The following is a 22,032-nucleotide window of genomic DNA, read 5'->3' on the forward strand; positions in this document are numbered from 1 at the left end:
CCCATAGCTATTTGTAAGAGGAAAAATACTTTCAATGTTGAAGCCAAAAAGTACAGCCTAATCTATGAAATGAAACAAGAACACCTGGGTATTGTTAAAACCACAAATGCAATAAAAGTAAAAAATGTTGCTTGATTACAAACAGCCCTAGGGTTGGATTAGGCCCCTTTTAGCAATCCTGTCCCTCAAACTTCCTTTCTCCTCTCCTTCTGTACTGTTTCATATTGTATCCTTTCCTTAATTAAGTATCTCAATCCATGATTCCAATATACTTCTTTTCTAGTTAAAACAGCATGTATCTTTTAAGAAGAAAACCACCTTTCATATACATATGAAAAAGATATGAGAACCAGTAAAGCCACATCAACCTTTCCAGTTTCCTCTCTTAATTTCTTTAGCATCCTCTCGTTATCTTGATCTTAGCAAATCACAAACTTTTGAAATTTGTTTGAGGCCATGAGTCTGGAAGAGAAATATTCATGTTAAGCTCATTCATTCACTCAAACAAACATATGAAGCTCTTCTTCGGTGTTAGACACTGTACTGCATAGCTGGGCTATGGAAGTGAACGAGACAAATCCAGTCCTCATGTCCTGGACCTCACAATCCAGCAAGAGGATAGCAGCAGCAGCAGGATGCTGGGGACACTTGGGTGTCAGGGAGGTCCAGCAAGAGGACAGGAGCAGGAGCAGGAGGCTGGGGACACTTGGGTGTCAGGGAGGTCCAGCAAGAGGACGGGAGCAGGAGCAGGAGGCTGGGGACACTTGGGTGTGAGGGAGCAGTTCCAGGTTCAGGTGGAGGGATGTGGTTAGGCTCGCCTAGTGGAGCAGGGGAGTGGTAAGAAATCAGAGCGGGACACCTCTATGGATTTGGCATGGAAAGGATTACCTTGCACTGTTCCATGGAAATAAAAGCAAGCCACAAATGTGAGCAACATGCATGATTAAAAATTTTTATGTAGCCAAATTTTAAAATGTAAAAAGAAACAGGTGAAATTAATTTTAATAATTTTTTTTTTTTTGAGATAGAGTCTCCCTCTGTCGCCCAGGCTGGAGTGCAGTGGCGTGATCTTGGCTCATTGCAACCTCTGCCTCCTAAATTCAAGTGATTCTTGTGCCTCAGCCTCCCAGGTAACTCAGATTACAGGTATGTGCCACCATGCCTGGCTAATTTTTGTATTTTTAGTAGAGACGAGATTTTGCCATGTTGGCCAGACTGGTCTCAAACTCCTGACCTCAAGTGATCCTCCCGCCTCAGCCTCCCAAAGTGCTGGGATTACAGGCGTGAGCCACGGCTCTCGGCCTAATAATACATTTTATCTAACCCAGTAGATCCAGAACATTGTCATTTCACCATGTAATCAATTTTTAAAATTATTTGGATATTTTATAACCTTTTTATCCTACCAAGTTTTCAAAAACTGGTGAGTCTACTAAGTGCCAGTATGGGCACATTGGTTAAGACTTCACCCTCCAGACAGTAGCACATCTTGGCTCGGACTAACCATGTTTCAAGGGCTCCATGACTTCCTACAGCTAGGGGCTCCCTCCCATATTCAGCAGCACAGCTCCTGTGTTTTGAGAGCAATACAGAGAGAGTTAAGAAAACTCGGACCGGGCATGGTGGCTCATGCCTGTAATCTAAGCACTTTGGGAGGCCGAGGTGGGAGGATCACCTGAGGTCAGGAGTTCAAGACCAGCCAAACCCTGTCTGTACTAAAAATACAAAAATATTAGCCAGGCATGGTGGCATACGGCTGCAATTCCAGCTACTCAAGAGGCTGAGGCAGGAGAATCGCTTGAACCCAGGAAGCAGAGTTGCAGTGAGCTGAGATCACGCCACTGCACTCCAGCCTGGACGACAGTGTGAGACTCCATTTCAAAAAGAAAAAAAAGAAAGAAAACTCTTGGTTCCAAAAGTGGGGAAAAGATTTAGTGTTTTTTATTTGTTATATGAGGTAATTCATTTTGACAAACAGCTACCCTCAAACCACAGAAGATGGAAAGAAAGAGAAGATAGCAAGCCCCGTATACCAATTTACGGCACAGCCTCAGAGAGACTGTTGTGAAAGGAACAGCTTATTCAGTACATTCACTTTGTCTCTTTCTCCTTGTATTTCTCTCTCATATGCAGAATATTCCAACCTATATCACATTTCACTGAAGTGATGAATTCTTTGGCCTCCTCATATGAAAAAGCTTGTTAAAAGTGGAAAGTATTATTTGGGACCTGATTTATATTGATGGAGGACAAAGGTCTACTGTAAATCCCTAGTGAGGATTGGCTGCCAGGACCTTGGGGCATTTATATAATTATAGGATCTATCTGATCTCAGAATCAATATTTAAATACAAAAGCAGCAGATGGTACAATTTAGATTGTTTTGTTGCAGTATTCAATTCTATCTCCCCCTTCCCAATCCTGGCCCATCACAGGCAGGCACAGCATTTCCAAAGATATTTTTGGAAAGAAAGGGCTGCTTTTCCTTGCTTACTAGTCACACATGTTATGCCAGCTGAAAGTAGGGAATTTTGATTGGACAGCAGAATGTGGCCAGTGCAAAAAAAATAAGAGAGTAGGTAGCCAAGAATTAACAGAAGATAGAAAGAGGAGATGGGAAGGGCATTTTAAAGTTTTGCTTTCATGAAAGTTTCTCTTATTTTTCTGTTTTTCTAGCTGCCAAACAAGATAGAAATCATTATGCCAGGGTCACCACCAAGAGGTTTGACTATCAGTTAAGTCAGTTCAGTATAGCAGAACACTGGGGAGTATCTAGGAAGTGCTAGCATGGTCCAGCAGTTAAGAGTTCACCTCTTGGTAGAGCTGTGCCACCTGGGTTTGCGTTCCAGCTTCACTACTTATTGGCTGGATGTTCTTGGGCAAAGTGCTTAAACTCTCTGCTCCTTATTTTAGTCATGAGTAAAGTGCAGATCACATGAAGTTGTTGTGAAGATTAATGAAATCGTTGTGAAAAGTGTTAAGTTATTGTTATGAGGCAAACATTGTGCATGACATTGAGGGTGCTAGTGGGAAAATAGATCCTTAGATAGACAGTTTCAATGGAGTGTTTTCTAAAATGTCCAGGTGAGGGTTGTCTTTTTTTTTTTTTTTTTGAGAGAGGTTCTCACTCTGTCACCCAGGTTGGAGTACAGTGGTGTGATATTAGCTCACTATAACCTCTGCCTCCTGGGTTCAAGCAATTCTCCCACCTCAGCCTCTCGAGTAGCTGTGATTATAGGCCTGCACCATTATGCCCAGCTAATTTTTATATTTTTAGTAGAAACAAGGTTTCACCATGTTGGCCGAGCTGGTCTCAAATTCTTGACTTCGAGTGATTTGCCCACCTCGGCCTCCCAAAGTGCTGGGATTACAGGTGTGAGCCACCGCGCGCGGCCGAGGGTTGTCTTTTGAATCACTTCATTTGGACTGGGGTTGCAGAAGGCAGTGAGTTTTAAAATCAAGATGCCTACAAAAACGTACAAATTACATGTATTTTGTAACCAACTGAATGGCATTGGTGAGACTTCCATATAGAACAGAAGAGTAAGCCAAGAGTCAAGATGACCTAGCTCTTCATAGACTGGTAGAAGAGTCATGTAAGTGTATTAGCAAAACTGACAATCGTGATATTTTTATGTTACTTTAGAGTAACTGAGAGAAGGGAAGTCACCAAGAGTCTTAACATGTGCCAAGCACTCTTTAAAACAGTTTACCTCCCTTAACTCATTGAATGCTCCAATAAGCCTACACTGTACATGACAGTATCCTTATTTTATAAATAAGGGCACTGAGGCTCAAAAAGGGAAAATAATTTGCCCAAGATCATACAGCTGCTATGTGGTAGAGCAAGAAAGCAAAGGATCTGCTCTAATAAGAAAAAAATCAAAGTCAACAGTATTCCAAAGCCAAAATCAAAAGAAATAAAAGCTGTGATTAATAGTGTTCAGATTCCCCCAGCTGTCTAAGGTCTAGATTATAGACCCTCTTCTTTGATACAGGCTAAGCGCTAACAGATTTTTTTTTTATTATTTGCATCGGGGAAGTTCAGAAGTAGAGCATTACTTTATGAGAAGTTCAGTAAGTTTTTTAAATCTTAAGAAGACATGATTTATTAATTCATGGAGACACCCCTCCTCCAATAGATCTTTAATTAAAAATAAAAACAGATGCATTGCATTCTGAAATGTGTCAGATTTTGTCCTGTCATGGATTACATTTACCACGTTTTTAATGCTGAAAGCTTTTTCAGGCAGCAGAACTCTTACAGTAGGTTTACTGAGAGCTGTTCACTCTTTAGTTCTCAGACAAAGCCAAGTCAGAAAGGCTTTCCATAATAAACTTAAATCATTTCCCACAGGACATAGCAGAAAGAAAACTGAAGGAGAGAGGCAATGGGACTGTGGTTCCTTTATAACATATTCTTACCAATAGGAGAAGGTGACAATGACAGTAAGAACACTGGCCTGAGACCCATTCTTAGCACTGTCAGAGTAGGAACAAGAGGTGGCAGGTCTTGGAGACACTCCCAGGGATGCAAGACACATTCTGGATACCGCGCACCGCTCTCACATCCACCAGAGGGCACTCAAAAATCTCACATTACTTTTCTGTGGGGACTATTTGAAACAGTTCCTTGACTTCCCCAAGCTTCAACATCCTCAAAATCAGAATGGACAGTTACAAGGGCTAAATGGGACATTAGACATAAAACTCCTGGCTCATGGTATAGCCCAATAAATGTTGGTGTTTCCTTTATCATTCACCCAAACCAGCAGCACCAGCATACAAATGAGTTGATCTCGGAAGAGTCGGCGGGCTCCTCCGGTTTGCAGTCCTTCTGAGCTCACAGCTCGTCTCCTGTGACTCAGAACCTGCTAACTCTGGAAAAAAAGGGATTCTCGGTCTCCACCCTTCCCAAATGGATGAACTCTTGCTGCCTGTTCGTGCTGCATGTCAGAATGTACCAAACCTCACAATTAGAGAAGTTGCTTTGCAATTTTGGGCTGGAAGGGTGACTGGGGTTTTCAACTGTGAAACACGGCTGCCCACACCTACCAGTTCATTGTCTCAGGGTTGCCTGTATAAGGAGCAGCACGTCATAACAGAGGGAACATTGGCCTAGAAGTTGAGAGCTCTGGATTCTGCGCCTACCTTCTTCATCTGTCCATTGAATGGCCTTAAACAAGTCACTTCATGCCCCTGGGCCCCCGTTTTCGCACTTATAAAATGAATCATTGAATTAATTGTTAATCTGTAGATTCACCTCCAGTTTGGTGGTTCCTTGATGATAATCGCTTCCATCAGGGCAAGGCATAATCCAGGAGTGATGGACTACATACACCATTTGCAAACTTTATGCTGCCTTAAAAAAAAAAAAAAAAAAAAAAAAAAACCCTGAACTGATTATACTGTTTTCAGTTGCTTCAAGAGAATACGTGGCTAAATATCTGTTTTCCTATTGGCTCATTGAAGTTTTTGTTCCATGGACCCTGTCGGACCAGTTAGGCTTGTTTTTCAATTTGATTAAGGAGACCAATTACCTAAGAAAGGATAATCGTTATTCCAAAAATTCAGTTTGACATCTTATATCAGCCTAACCTATGGGATACCATATTTACTTGTCCACCTACTTCCATCCCACTCCCACCTTTTCATTGATATTTTCAACTCTAAAATATGGGATGTGAAGGGGAAAATGTAAGAGTCTGGGTCCGTGCCCTCTGGAAAACTTCATGATCCTTCAGAGCCACACCCCTATTTACTAGACTGTGCACAGCCATTGGATCCAAGATAACACTTCACCCCTTCCTTTAGCACTTTACTATTATATCAAATGAGATTTCTGGGATGTTTATGAAGGACAGTGGGAGGGAGATAAGAAGACTGGTTTGCAATGTTAGCGTGGAACTGAAGCCTCTTGGGTCCCTGGCCATAAAGAAGAGTTTTGTGAGCTCAGTTAACTCTTGGGAAGTACCTTAGGGTTGGAAAACTTGGGGTGTGAGTGCAGGTAACAGTCCTGTCTCTGGACTTGCAGAAGAGACGGATAGGGAAGGATGGAGTGAGAGATAGCTGAGGGGATGGTCTTCCCTCGCCAGTGTCTGCTTTAATTTATTGTTTTTCTCCTCTGACAAAGGGCATATTTAATAATAATAGTTCAGAACATCCTACTCTAAAAACCACTTGCTCATTCTAATCCATACAACAGGACTATGAGATCAGCTGCGACAGATGTTTGAAATGCTGACTTTAGGGAAAGGCAGAACATCCACACAAAAGGGCCACAGCAACATGACATCCACCTGGTGCACTGACTATGGTTTAAGATCTAGTTTTGGGCCTTTTGGATCCAGAAGGGTCACCAGAATGGACCTGAATTAATCAAGCTTCCAGAAATGGAAATATAAAAACTAGATGCTCATGGATTAATTTCAGCAAGAAACGCAGCTGTGGGGCCAACCAGAAGGCTCGAGTCAGCAGACTGGAACATTCCCTCCCAGTATGCTAATGGCTTCAGAAGCCAAATTATAATCAGAAGGCCAATTTATTCACTTAAAGTGAAAAATACAGATTATAAGTGAACCAGATGTTCATGTTAGCCCAGCCTTTCCTGACAAACGACAAAGGAAACCAAATTATTAGAAGAGAGCTTGGTGAGCAGGGAACCCAAGCAAGAGGCATTTGCTGACTACAGTGTGTCTTTCAGCAAAGGCAGCTGGAGGCCCCCCACCCATGGAAGGGACAGCCTTGCCAAGAAAACTGTAGCACCAGAATCTGGTGAGCAAGCCTTCCTCACCTTGCATTAGGCATGGATGGGCACCGCCAATGCTAGACTTGACAACTCTCCATATTCTATGCTTCTGTTTCCCATGGTCCTTGTCAAAACAGGGTTATAATATAAATAATTAGTTCTCTCCTTACTTTCTGGGATTGCTCCCAAATGATCTCAACTGGAATTTTTGCAGTTCCAAAAGTTGTTAGTCACACGTTTATGAACAGTGTCTTAGTTTCCTAGCACAGATGGCTAATTCAATTCACTAAATGAAGATTTGACTAGGTTAGCTCTTGAAAAGCTTCTGTTTCATGTCTTGAGCAGCAGTGCACTTTCTGTAGAAAAGGTTGTGTGTGTGTGTGTGTGTGTGTGTGATTTACAGATTTAGAAATGGAGACTAGAGGGGCTGAGGGCCTTGCCCTTGGGCTGTGTAAACAGTAGAGCTGGAACTCAAATCCAGATCTTCTGAGTTGAGATTCTACACTTGTTCTATTGGATGTGACCAAGTTGTCAACTATTAGTAAGTTTCATTTTAAAGCAAAACAGAAAATCAATGTGTTCTTAAGAATTATCTTTTAAAAACGTAACTGATTTTTTATGTCCTAAATGGAAGGGAGGGGAAGGTGGGTGTCGCATAAAAGTGTGTAGCAGGGAACATGAGATGATATGAATAAAAAGGTCACTTAGCTGTAGCTGCCTAGTACATCTGTACCCTTGAGGTCCAGGCACAGAGCATCAGTGATCTTGTCTGGGAGTAAATAGTGAATAAATGTGTCTTGTTGCAGCATCTGAGTGTCTCGGAGGCAAGAGGAAAAATTCTCCACTATCAGGTGACCTTGCAGGAGCTGACAGGAGGGAAAGCCATGACACAGAACATCACAGGACACACCTCCTGGACCACAGTCATTCCTAGAACCGGAAATTGGGCTGTGGCTGTGTCTGCAGCAAATTCAAAAGGCACTTCTCTGCCCACTCGCGTTAACATAATGAACCTGTGTGAGGCAGGTAAGTTCTAATTTTTCTTTAACATTGCCTGTGGAAAACTGTGTCTTACTCATCTCTTCTCTCCTGCAGGCCCAACCCAGGACCTAAAATGAGTAGCTAGGGGTTCAGGCTTTGGACTCAACAGCTTTCAGAGGTTTTTTTTTTTTTTTCCAATCAGCCTATGAGTAGCCTTGGACAAGTGAATGAACACCTCTGAGCTTCAGTGTCCTTCTCTCTAAAATAGGAATTATATTGCCTGTCTCATAGGTCATTTTGAAACTAAATATTAATACATAGCAGGTATTTAATACATTGTAGTTAAGGAAATGCTAGTTACATTAAATTGAACACCAATATCTGACTAGCTTTTATAGAAGCAGGATATGTGTTAAGTTTCAGGAAACATTTTACACCTAAAGTCAAAACATATTTTAAAACCAAAGCCGGGGATGGTGGTGTGTACCTGTGGTCCCAGCTACTTAGGACTATGAGGCAGGAGGATTGCGTAAGCCCAGGAGTGGAGTTCCATGCCAGTCTGGGCCTCACAGTGAGACTCCTTTCATCAAAAACAAATAAATAAATAAATACAACCAATAATATTGAGATTCTGACTCTAATGAAACTATAGTAAAATTTTGTTTTACCACAGCCCTTTATTGGACAAGCTTAGACACATATCCAGTTACCTTTATCAGAAAATTCCCAACTAGATGTAGAGTCACACTTTATAGTCATATCCTCTGAAAATTAACTTCTCAGGATAAAAGCTCACAATTAGGCAAGGAAATTGATATTAATCCTATTTCTCAAGATCTGTATTATAAAAGAATTCCATGTCAAGTTCATTGGCCTAACTTCAAAAAATGCCTAATAGAGTAAAACTCTGTAATGAGATCCTTTCTTAAAATTCAGTATAATAATTTTATCTACCAGTGGGTTTAGCAATCTTCATTTTGAAAAAGTCTACCAAAATACTATTATTTAATATACACTGTTAAATCTTGGTTATATATCTTTTCAGTCATATATCTGTACACATAGAAATAAAGTATTAGATAAAATACTTAGAAGAAAATACAGGTAAGTATTAATGTATATATACAAGTAAACAATATATGTATATTATATGAATATAACCGTGGGTTGGTGTATGAGTTAGGAATTTCTCTTGGGATTAGGGTTCTTACCAAAAGCCTGACCATAGGAACTTATTTATCCTCTCAAAAAAAGAGAAGTCCAGAGGTAGACAGCCTAGGGCTGCTGTGACAGCCTCACGATGCCATCAGGGCTCTAGGCTCCTCCTTTCTGTTCCCTCTGCCAAGTTTGGCTTTCATCCTCATGATGGAAATGGTCCAACATGGCTGCCAAGGCTCTAGCTATTTCCTTCTAGACAGCAGAAAAGGAAAAGAAGGGCTCAGCCCTTACTTTTAAGGAGCTTTACCCCAGGTCTCACAACAACACTTGCATTCATCAGCCCACTGGTCACCTGGTCACACCCAGCTGCAAAGGAGGCTCAAAAATATATTAAGGCAGCAATGTTCCCTTGCTAAAAAAAGATGAGGAGAAGGTGTTTGTAGGCAACTGGTAATCTCTGTCTATATTTATCTATATAACTTTTTCAAATATATGAAACTAGGGAATATGAACAAACAACTCAAAAAGAAGTATAAAAGGAGCAACAAAGATATGAAAATGTTCAGCCTAACTAGCAATCAGTGAGATACACATTTTGAGAAAACCTGAGAAACCAGATCAGACTGAGAAAGAGTAAGGAGAATGAACATCCCCATGTTGGTGAGGGTGTGGGGAAGATGTTCTTGCACACGCTAGTGAGTGCGTAAATCGGTACAACTTACTAGGGAGCAACTTGGCCATATGTAACAAACTTTAAATTAAACTTGTATCTTTTGACCAGGTAATTTTAGCCTTAGAAATGTATACTCAGCATATCATAGGATAAGTGCTTAAAAATGTTAGTACAAAGATGTTTGTTGAAAAATTGTTTGAAACCGTGAAACACCATAAACAACCTAAGTGTGTAATAGTAAAGAATGGACTGGTTAAACTCATCATGACCCTCACCTGCCTTAATCCTACACCAACATTAAAGGGATGTTGTAGCTATGTTTTTTATTAACATAGACAGATACACATTATAAGTGAAAAGGTAAGATTTTAAAAGTGTGTATGAGATGATGCCATTTTAAATACATATTACAACCAGCACAGTGGCTCACACCTCTAATCCCAGCACTTTGGGAGGGCAAGGTGGAGGATTGCTTGAGCCCAGAAGTTTGAGACCAGCCAGGCCAACATAAGGAAAAAGATACAAAAAAAATAAAAATAAGAAGATTAGTCAGCTGTGGTCCCACTACTTGGGAGGATGAGGTGGAAGGAGTTCTTGAGGCTAGGAGGTTGAGATTGCAGTGAACTGTGATCACACCACTGCACTCCAGCCTGGGTGAAAAAGTGAGACTCTGTCTCAAAAGTAAATAAAAAATAAACGTTTACATGAGCACGTATTTTTTGAAGGGTAAAATTAAAAAAATGTCTAGCTGAATATAGATAGAAATGTTAACAGAGATCATCTCTACATCTGGAATTACAAGTTATTTTTCTTCCCTTTTGCTTTTTATATTTAAAAATTTGTTCTTCAATGGCTAAGTACTGCGTATGTACTTTTTAAAGTGAATTCTGTGGTTCTATTCTGCTGTTTTTAAAATGAAATACATCAGAATAACTTACTTCTTCAAACCTCACTGCAGATGGGTCTTGAAGTTTTAAACCGCATGAATTCTATGGTCCCCTTCCAGGTTCCTTAGTTAGATTTGGTGACAACTTCTCAAACGCCACTTTCATCATGTTAGAGTTCATTTCTACTTTATTCATTCAACAGTCATTTTTGAGCATACACTATATAAGGCAGTTGGAATCCAGCATAGGTAAAAATACAGTCGAGGTCCTCAACTTACATTTAGTCGAGGGGGAGGGTCAGACATGTGAGCAAGTAAAGTGCAGTACAGTGGAATAAGCATGAGGTTAGAGGTATGCATGGGGGCTCTAGGAACAGAGAAAAGCTAAAGCATGAGCTTGGAGAGGAGGCCAGGAGAGCTGGTGACATGTGTACCAAGTATGGAGAGACAAAGTGGTGCTAGCCAGGTGAGGGAGAGCAGGCGTGCAGGCGTGAGGGTTTGTTTTAAAGTGAGAGCTGAGCAGGCGTAGGACTTGAAAAGAAGAACCAGGGATAAGGAAGAAGTTGAAGACAAAGGAGAGGGAGGAATAATAGAATAAAGTCCCTGGGGAGATGGGAGATGATGAGGAGCCAGTGACCAAAAGAGGGAAGAGGAACACTTCATCCTCTTGAGAGTGGACAGAGGACCATTGATCTTAGAATGGTAAGAATGGGGTTGATGCAGAGATATGTCTGGAGGGAAAGAAGGACATGAGGCAATTCTTTAGAGCCAAGCTGTCATTAAGAGGGCCTTAGAAGTGCTGGAATCTCAAGGGCCTCTTGCCTCTCCTAAGATCACAGCTAAGCCATTCAACACAGTAGTTGTGTGTCCCAGAAGGACCTGGAGAACAAACTGGCGAACTGCATGGTCCTGTCTTTGAGGACTTTGTCTCACACATACCCTGAATGATCTGTAGGGGTAGAACATGACTTTGTGCCTTCTCCTCTTTCAGTATATGTTCATACTATTTACATATGTATCTTTCCTTCAAGAAAAGGATAAAATAATGCCCTAACATTATTTAGGCTGATTTATGCTGATTTTGAGAGACCAGAAACAAATTTATTATAAAAAGCACCTGCCACAGCATTGTATATCAAGAGGCACAAGAGTGATTTTGTTAACTTATGATAAAAGTTACACGCTAGCCAGGCATGATGGCACATGACTGTTTTCTGAGCTACTTGGGAGGCTGAGGCAGGAGGATTGCTTGAGCCCAGGAGTTGGAGGCTGCTGTGAGCCATGATCATGCCACTGTACTTCACCCTGGCCAACAGAGCAAGACATTATCTAAAAAAAAAAAAAGGACAGAGCCAGGCGCCGTGGCTCACGCCTGTAATCCCAGGACTTTGGGAGGCCGAGGCAGGTAGATCACTTGAGGCCAGGAGTTCAAAACCAGCCTGGCCAATACAGTGAAACCCTGTCTCCACCAAAAAATACAAAATTAGCCAGGTGTGGTAGTGTGTTCCTGTAGTCCCAGCTACTCGGGAGGCTGAGGCAGGAGAATCGCTTGAACCCAGGAGGTGGAGGTTGCAGTGAACCAAGATCATGCCACTGTACTCCAGCCTGGGCAACAGACTGAGAGACCCTGTCTCAAAAAGAAAAAGAAAAAAAAAAAAAAAAAGGAATGTGTGCTAAACCTACTGGTCAACTAGCAAAATGTACTAAATATTTCAAAGACCCAGCCCTTCTACTCAAGACCTCTTGAAACTACAGGAAGAGTCAGAAGCCAGTATGGTCATAAACACAGGCTCACAGAGATGGCAGAGACTGGGGTCCTAGGAGGTGACGTAACTGAGCCAAGATCATACATCCAGTAGTGGCAGAGCTACATGGAAAACCAGACCACCCTTGGGTGAGCAGTTTTTCCAAATGCCTTCTGAACGTTGTAACTTCATACAGAAGCTCTCAGTGAAAATGGAGATGAGGAGTTGAATGATTGAGGCTAAAGGAATAATTTTGAAAAGTGACAGGGAGAAGGTGAGTTGTTAGCAGACTTCTGAAGGAAAGAACATGCCCCAGCAAACTTCATGAGAGGAAATTCCAAGTTGGTTCCTGGCAAGTGTGGTGACTCAGAGACAGGAGAACCCTGGGCAGTGCCAAGTTGATTTACTTAGCTAATTCCAGAGAAAGCAGCGGCTAGAAAGGCTCTTTGGCATTTTTACCTCAATACTTGGCAAAGGATCTTGCAAACCACAGTGTTCAATAATCCTTGCTGAATGAGTAAATTTTATTCTCAAAAAACAAAACAAAACAAAAAGCCCACAGTACAACTGGGACATCAACTACCAAGGCAAGTGAAGACAAGGAACCATTGCTGGGAATTCCAGTTCCTGACAAGATGGCCAGTACACTGTCTACAGGCTCTGCCACTAAGCCTGGCCCTGAAGCTGCTGCAGAGAGAGAAGATATGGATGGCCGAGTTCCCCCTGGTGGGGAGTAGTGATGAAGCGGGGAGGACCAAGGGAGCTTTATACTTGTTCTCGTTGTTTCTTCCCCTTGTTATCCTGTTGTGATCACTGCCCAGGCATCTCCATGATGGGGTAGGGAATTCTGGGGAGCAGTGCAGAGTCACCGTCCAGGAAGCCCTGGAACCTCACTGGGGAGGAAAGCTGGGAGCAAAGAGTGCCTGTGAGCTGGCTGACCCTTCAGCATTTGTTTCCTGCCACCCATCCCATGGGCCTGGCAGTCTCAAACAAGAATAATAGCCCAATTCCCTCATGAAAAGCAGTGCCTACCACAGAGGTACTAGTTTGATTCTGGAGGTACATGTATGCCTAAGGGGTGCCTGGGGACAAAGAGCTCAGGTTGTATCACTGCAGGGTCTCTGGCCTAGAGCTTTCCAAGCTGAAAAGCCCTCCTCCCTACCCTAAACATACATGGAGGACCATGAGCTACAGCTGTACTTTGACTCCTCTCCCTATAAAGTAAGAAAAGCCAAGGTTGTTGACCAATCAAAGAAAATAAAACATGATCCCAAAAGAAAACATCAAGACAAAATGTGAAGACCACAAGCCCTGGGAATGACAGGCAACAAATCAGTATCATAGGAAACAGAACTAATGCAACAGATAGTACAAAAGATTAGAATAAATGTAAAAAGCATCCTTAGAAAGAAAAGAGAGAAAACCAAAACATGAGTCAGAAACAGGTAGTTATGAAGAAAACCCAAACAGAGTCAGCATGGAATGTTTAGGGGTTTTTTATGTGATGTTAAACAGATTGCTTATTCACTCTTAAATATAGCATGTTTTAGGCTAAGCATGGTAGCTCATGCCGTTATTCTAGCACTTTGGGAGGCTGAGACAGGCAAATCACTCGAGGCCAGGAATTTAAGACCAGCCTGGCCAACATGGCAAAACCCTGTCTCTACTAAAAAAATAAATAAATAAAAATAAAGAAAAATTAGCTGGGTGTGATGGCACACACCTGTAATCCCAGCTACTCAGGAGGCTGAGGCACAGGAATTGCTTGAAACTGGGAAGTGGAGGTTGCAGTGAGCCGAGATCATGCCACTTCACTCCAGCTTGGGTGACAGAGTGAGATTCTGTCTCAAAAGAAAAGAAAAGAAAAAAAAAAAAAAAAAAAGCATGTTTTATTAGAATAACCTCAAAGGGCCATTAAAGAAAATGATTTCAGTATTGTATAGCAACTAGTAATAGAAGCTGGAAAAAGTGTTTTTTTTAACCTTTGAAGTTTCTAATATACTTTGTCTATTTAGAAAACAAACACATTTAGTTGTTTCCATCTCTTAAACTTCAGTTGCACTGCATTCTTCAAACATCTTTTCATATTAGGGCTTCATGTGGTTCGAACATTTTGCTAGAATACTATTCTACTTTCGTCTGATAGTGGCCAATTACATCTATCTTTTCCATCATACAAACTTCACCATATTTAAGAGAATGCAAGGAAAGTTTAGTTATTGAAACAACTAACTCAGCCGATGGGATGAATAGCAGAGAGGACTGATCTGAAGATTCAATTAGTGAGAGGAAGACTAGGGGTGAAAATCTTCCACAAGGTGTAAAAAAATGGGTAAGAAATTGAAAGATTAGAAAAATTAAAACACTGAAAGAGCAGAAATAGAAGTTATATCAACCGTCTAAAAGGAGTTAGGGTAGAGGAAAAAAATGGAGGGGAGCAAATATTTGAAGACTAGTGGTCAAGAATATTACAGAATGAAAGAAAGACATAAGATCTCAAGTGGAAAGGCCTCAGAGTGCTAAACCCAACATAACTTTTTTTTCATTTTATTGTAAAGTGTAAGGACCTTAAAGCCAAAGAAAAAAGGATAACGATATTCACGGAGAAAAAAGCAAATCAACTACTAAGCAACAAGAATCAAAAGGACACTAGATATGTCAATAACAGAACATATAAAAATACAATAACGTAATATCTTCAAATGGAAGAAAGGAAAGAACTTTAAATCTGGAAATGTTTCTCCAGCTAAACTATCATTTAAAAATGAGAGAGAACTGGCTGGGCACGGTGGCTCACGCCTGTAATCCCAGCACTTTGGGAGGTCAAGGCGGGCAGATCACCTGATGCCAGGAGTTTGAGACCAGCTTGGCCAACCTGGTGAAACCCCGTCTCTACTAAAAATACAAAAATTAGCTGGGGATGGTGGTGTGGGCCTGTAATCCCAGCTACTTTGGAGGCTGAGGCAGGAGAATCGCTTGAAGCCAGGAGACAGAGGTTGCAGTGAACCAAGATTGCGCCACTGCACTCCAGCTTGGGCAACAAGAGTGAAACTCCATCTCAAAAAAAAATTAATTAAAATTAAAAAAATTAAAACGAGAGAGAACTTAGGTAATAGAGTAAATTCAGAGGAACAAGATGTGAGGATAAAAGAGAGAGAGAGAAGATGCAAATAAAACACCAAGCAAAACAAGAGGGAAAGAATATTTTCCCCTAGTAAAAGTAAACTTTCAAACCTAGCTGAAATAAACTTATGGTTAAATATTGTAAAAGCTAAAAAATTGGCACAAAAATATTTTTTTAATTTTAAATAAATAACTGTTAAGAATAAAAAACAGCCCAGGTGCAGTGGCTTATGCCTATAATCCCAGCACTTTGGGAGGCCAAGGCAGGCAGATCACTTGAGGCCAGGAGGTCCAGACCAGCCTGGCCAACATTGTGAAACCCCGTCTCTACAAAAATACAAAAATTAGCCAGGCATAGTGGTGCACGCCTGTGGTTCCAGCTACTCGGGAGGCTGAGGCACGAAAATGACTTGAGCCCGGGAGGCAAAGATTGCAGTGAGCCAAGATCGTGCCACTGAACTCCAGCCTAGGTGACAGAGCAAGACTCTGTCTCAAAAAAATAAAATAAATAAGAATAAAAAACTTATTTATATACAACATGCCCTCCAAAAAAGCCCCAGCCACACATTGTTTTACAACTGAACTCTGAATTCAGTGTTAGTTCAAGTTGCTATGGAAAATATAAAATAAAGCTGTCCAACCTATTTTCTAAGACGAATTTAACTTTGGTATTAAAATCAGATAAAGACAGCACAAGAAAAGTTATTGCCTAAATCACTTATGAACCTTGACACATAACCTGATGAATGAGAGATGTAAATTCAACACATGTATTAGAAATTAGTGGAGGCTGGGCACAGTGGCTCACGCCTGTAATCCCAGCACTTTGGGGGGCTGAGTCAGGTAGCTCACTTGTGATTAGGAGTTAAAGACCAGCCTGGCCGACATGGTGAAACTTTGTCTCTACTAAAAATACAAAAATTAGCCGGGAGTCGTGGCATATGCCCTTAATCTCAGCTACTCCGGAGGCTGAGACAGGAGAATCACTTGAACGGTGGCAGTTGCAGTGAGCCGAGATCATGCCATTGCACTCCAGCCTGGGCAACAAAGCATCTCAAAAAAAAAAACAAAAAACACAGTGGTGATACTTTCAGTTTCCAGTCTAGCATCTAAGGCACTTTGGAGGTCATCATTCTGTCATAATAACAAGTAAAAACTCAACAAACTGGAAAGTCAACACTTCTTTGACCTATGAGAAGTGAGGTTATATGGCAAGCCACTGCCCCGAAAATTGAAGAGATAGACAGGTAAATACAGAGAATCACAAATTACCATAGCAAAAATCCCCAAGCAGAAAACTTCATGGGAACCAGTGCTGAGGTAAGAAAACCTAAACTGTAACTCACGAATTGCTGGAGGCTCAGAACGGACAAATCTGAGAGTTAAAACCTCCACTGTGGATCAGTCATAGGAGGTCCTCACAGTTTTGTGAGTTTTATCTTAAGGAGCTTGACCAGGGGCTGGGCGCGGTGGCTCACACCTGTAATCCCAACACTTTGGGAGGCTGAGGCAGGCGGATCACTAGAGGTCAGGAGTTTGAAACCATCCTGGCCAACATGGTGAAACCCCATCTCTACTAAAAATGCAAATTAGCCAGCGTGGTAGTACATGCCTGTGATCCCAGCTGCTTGGGAGGCTGAGGCAGGATAATCACTTGAACCCGGGACGCAGAGGTTGCAGTGAGTCAAGATGGCACCACTGCACTCCAGCCTGGGTGACAGAGCAAGACTGTCTCAGAAAAAAAAAAAAAAAAAAGGAGATTGACCAGGTTATCACAGTGAATATCAGAAAAATCCCCCAGGTGTCTCTCAGTGGGAGGGAAAAAGGAACCGTTATAAAATACATCAGAGTTGGCCAGGTGCGTTGGTTCACGCCTTGTAATTCCAGCACTTTGGGAGGCCAAGGCAGGCAGATCACTTGAGGTCAGGAGTTTGAGACCAGCCTGGCCAACATGGCAAAACCCTGTCTCTATTAAAAATACAAAAATTAGCCAGGCGTGGTGGCGCGTGCCTGTAATCCCAGCTACTTGGGAAGCTAAGGCAGGAGAATCACTTGAACCCAGAGGCGGAGGTTGCAGTGAACCAAGATCACTCTACTGCACTCCAGCCTGTGACAGAGCAAAACTCTGTCTCAAAAAAAAAGACACCAGAGCATTCTGTTCTTAACAAGGCCTGCCCTCCAAGGAAACTGTTTTAATAGGGCTAAAGTATTGGAGTTTTATCAGAACCTAACCAGCCTGGTGGGAGGAACATATCTAATTCCATCCTAGTCTGGCCTTCTATGTGGAGGGAAACGAAATACCCAACTCCAGTCCCCTCTATTCTTCTAGGTGGGAGAAGGAAAATACCCAACTCCAGCCCACTGTAGCCATCCTATCCCACTTAAGGGGGGAAAACTGATACGCCCTGGCAAGTTCCCAGTGCAAGAGCATGGCCTCACAAAAAGACTGGGATGTAATCACAGGGTTATAGAATGCTTTCTTTCCCCCAACACCTTTCTACCGCATTACTAAAAACCCATTTACTGCATATGCTTTTACTCAGTAAATCATACCCACCTTTCAACAAAAAATTATAAGGCATTCTAAAAGGCAAAAAACAACAACAAAACAACAGTTTGTTGAGACACAGCAAGCATCAGAACCATACTTGGATATGGCAGGGGTGTTGGAATTATCAGACCAGGAATTTAAAACAACTATGTTTAATATGCTAAGGGCTCTAACAGATAAAGTAGAAAACCTGCAAAAACCGATGGACAGGGTAATCAGAGAGATTAGAATTCTAAGAAAGAGTCAAAAAAGAAATGCTAGAGATCAAAAACAGTGTAACAAATGAAGAATGTCTTTGATGGGTGATTCGTAAAATAGACATATCTGGGGGAGGAGTTTTTGAGCTTGAAGATATGTCAATAGAAACCGCTAAAACTGAAAAGCAAAGAGAACAAAGACTGAAAAAACATAACAGCATATACAAAATCTGTGGAACAACTACAAAAGATGTAACATACACATAATGGAAATATGAGAACGTTAAAAAAAAAGAAAGAAAAGAAATATTTGAAACAATAATGAATGAGAATTTCTCAAATTAATGTCAGACACCAAACCACAGACCCAGGAACCTTAAAGAACACCAAACAGGGTAAATGGCACCCTCTACCCACAAAAAATATACTTACATACATCATTCAAACTGCAGAAAATCAAAGGTAAAGAAAAAACTCTTGAAAGAAGACACAGGAAAAAGAAAACTTTGTAAGACCAAATACAAGAATTACATCTAACTTCTTCAAAGAAACCATGCAGGCCTGGCGCAGTGGCTCACGCGTGTAATCCCAGCACTTTGGGAGGCCAAGGTGGGTGGATCACCTGAGGTCAGGAGTTCAAGACCAGCCTGGCCAACATGGTGAAACCTTCTCTCTACAAGAAATACAAAAAATTAGCCAGGCATGGTGGCACACGCCTGTAATCCCAGCTACTTGGGAGGCTGAGGCAGGAGAATTTCTTGAATCCGGGAGGCGGAGGTTGCAGTGAGCCAAGATTGCACCACTGCATGCCAGCCTGGGCAACAGAGGGAGACTGTCTCAAAATAAATAAATAAATAAAGAGGAGTAAAAAGGAAAAGACTTTACTGACGAAATAGTCAGACATTACAAAGCCTGGTAACATGAACAGTGTTTTCTGGTAAAGTGGCCAACCCAGACACAGACCCATGATTATATGAAACTTGGTATATGACAGGGATGAGATGCCAAATGTGATGACATTGGGAAAAACTGACTCACCATGTGGAAAAATAGTAAAATGTATTCTCCCCCTGGAAAAAAACGCTTTTGTTGGATTTGAATTTAAAAACCCATTAAATGTGAAAGGTAAAACTAAAAACCAATGGGAGAAAATGTAGCTGAGTGTCTTCATGACCCTAGGACAGAAGGATTTCATAAATAAGATGTAAAGTACACAAGCAATGGATAAATTTACCAACATCAAAGTAGCTATATATGTGTCATTAAGTTATCAGAGAGTTGACAGGCTAGGTAAGATACTGTTGAAAACTGTTAAGACTAAAATCTACAATATAAAAAGTTGTCTGCAAATCAGAGAGAATGCAGGAAACCTGATGGAAATGAGTGAAGTATATGAATTGGCATTCATAGAAGGGGAAAGTCAAATAACTAGTAATATATGTAAAGAAGCTCAGCTTCATAAGAAATCAGAAAAATGGCCGGGTGCGATGGCCCACAAAGTGCTGTAATCCCAGCACTTTGGGCGCCCAAGGCGGGTGGATCACCTGAGGTCAAGAGTTCCAGACCAGCCTGGCCAACATGGTGAAACCTCGTCTCTACTAAAAATACAAAATTAGTTGGGTGTGGTGGCAGACGCCTGTAGTCCCAGCTACTCGGGAGGCTGAGACAGGAGAATTGCTTGAACCTGGGAGGCGGAGGCCGCAGTGAGCCGAGATGGTGCCACTGCACTCCAGCCTGGGCAAGACAGAGCAAGACTCCATCGCAAAAAAAAAAAAAAAAAGAAAAATCAGAAAAATGAAAATAAAACCACAATTAAATACCACTTTATATATACCAGATTGATAAAAATTAGAAAATCAGAAAATACTAAGTATTGGCGGAGAAATGAGGGCCTTCATGCTTTTCTTGCTGGAGTGTCAACTGGCTATTTGAGAGATTAATCTGGCAGTATTTTGTAAAATAATATGTGAATTTGCTCTATAATCCAGCAATTCTATGCATATATATCCAGAAACACAGAAACATTCTTGCACAGGCACACAAGAGAACGTGCAAGAGAATATTCATTGCATCCTTGTTTGTGTTTGCAGACACTCCAAAAGAACTTCCTGCTTCTCAGTCAAACACTGGACAAGTAAAGGGTTTAGGTAGCAGTCTGAAAAAATGAGTCGGATTTACATAATAGCAGCAGGATGTATACGTCCCAGAAACATGTTGAGTGAAAAAAACAAAAAGCATTAGATTTATCTCCCAATACATTTCATGAAAATTCAACACATACACACAAAATAACACTAAATTTCAAGGATAGGAATTTGTCTAAACAAATATATGAATGGTAGATTAGAAAGATGTCTAATATATTCACAAAGATTAGGCACCTTTGAGGCTATAGAAATGGAAAAAGGAATGGGGCTGGGCATGGTGGCTCATGCCTGTAATCCAAGCCCTTTGAGAGGCCTAGGCAGGAGGATCACTTGAGCCCAGGAGTTTGAGATCAGCTTGGGCAACGTAGCAAGACCTTGTCTCTCTCTAATAAAAAAAAAAATAAATTAGCTGTGTGTGGTGACATGCACCTGTGGTCTCAGCTACTCAGGAGGCTAAGGTGGGAGGATCACTTGAATCTGGGAGGTTGAGTCTGCAGTGATCTGTGCTTATGCCACTGCACTCCAGCCTGGGTGACAAAGTAAGACCCTGTCTCAAGAAAAAAAAACGAAGAGAGAGAAGAAAAAGAAAAAGAAGGAAGGAAGGAAGGAAGGGTAGAAGGAAGGAAGGGAGGTAGGTAAGGAAGGAAGGAAGGGAAGGAAGGAAAAGAAAAAAGAAAAAAATAAAAGAGAAAGGAAAAGAAGGGGAAAATAATTGTACACATGACATTTTACATAATGTTTGAACAAGCTGATGTTGTTAGTTCTCCATGAACTGAGAAATGAAATAAACTTAAATCTGTGACTCCAAAGTCTTTAAAAGTAAACAGATTCTTCCTGAAACTTTGTTGGGATAAGCTGTTTGGCTTTTTTTTGTTGTTTAAATCTTTATCCCTCCTCTTTTTTTATTTTGTTTCTCCTCTTTCTGCCCGATAAAGGGTTGCTGGCTCCTCGCCAGGTCTCTGCAAACTCGGAGGGCATGGACAACATTCTGGTGACTTGGCAGCCTCCCAGCAAAGATCCCTTTGCAGTTCAGGAGTACGTGGTGGAATGGAGAGAGCTCCATCCAGGGGGTGACACACAGGTCCCTCTGAACTGGCTACGGAGTCCGCCCTACAATGTGTCTGCTCTGATTTCAGGTACCTAATTGTTCACCTTCCTTCTAGAGGGTTACTAAGTTCACATTTGTTTGAGGAAACTGCAGGCAAGAGCCAGAACCCTGCCTTCAATTACAGGTGGCTACATGATAAGAGAGACTGATGACCTAGAGTCCATCCAGCAGCACTTTAGAATACTCCACTGCAGACATAAATGACCAACTGGTTGACTAAAAACTCTCTTATTTATGGAAAATCCACATCCCTAGCACAATGCCAAAGAAGATGAATGAATAACTGAACCGAACAAGTATGGCTGAGAGCTAAGTTAACTGGCCAGTGTAATAGACATCTTTATTTATCATAGCACACTGCATGATAATACATGAGGCCATCCTTAACTCTGGGGAGTTCATTTATTTAATAACTCTCAAAGCAGTCATGTTCAGTAAGAGTCGCTATGACCATTGTATAAATGAGGAAACCAGGAAGTCCTTCATTCCCGATTCCGTTGCTTATTAATTGTGTAATACTAAATCCAGAATTATCTATATGATAATTGGTGTTTCTAACCCTCAGTTTCCTAATCTGTCAGTGGTTAGAATCAAGTGAGAGAACGCACCTGAAAATATATTAAAATGATTGGGCAGAACTTAATGTCATTGTTAAGCGTAAATTCAGCACTGAATTGAATCAGTGGTTTAAAGTTCTGGCTCTGCAGCCACACTA

The 22,032-nt window shown here is 41.4% G+C and overlaps 1 protein-coding gene across 50 annotated transcripts in view; it reads left to right on the forward strand.

Moving 5' to 3' along the window:
* Positions 1 to 22,032, forward strand: part of IL12RB2 (interleukin 12 receptor subunit beta 2) — a 94,786-nt gene that overhangs the window by 36,330 nt on the left and 36,424 nt on the right. For all 50 annotated transcript variants that reach the window (XR_010117453.1, XM_063625245.1, XM_063625226.1 and 47 more), the window contains 2 exons: positions 7,555 to 7,774; positions 21,145 to 21,345. Coding sequence is in view for 49 of the 50 variants with exons in the window: in XM_063625245.1 (XP_063481315.1) it covers positions 7,555 to 7,774; positions 21,145 to 21,345 (421 nt within the window). In the remaining variant the exon portion in view is untranslated. The remainder of the gene's footprint in view (positions 1 to 7,554; positions 7,775 to 21,144; positions 21,346 to 22,032) is intronic.

This window comes from Symphalangus syndactylus, chromosome 12, assembly GCF_028878055.3.
Source record: "Symphalangus syndactylus isolate Jambi chromosome 12, NHGRI_mSymSyn1-v2.1_pri, whole genome shotgun sequence".
Lineage (NCBI taxonomy): Eukaryota > Metazoa > Chordata > Mammalia > Primates > Hylobatidae > Symphalangus > Symphalangus syndactylus.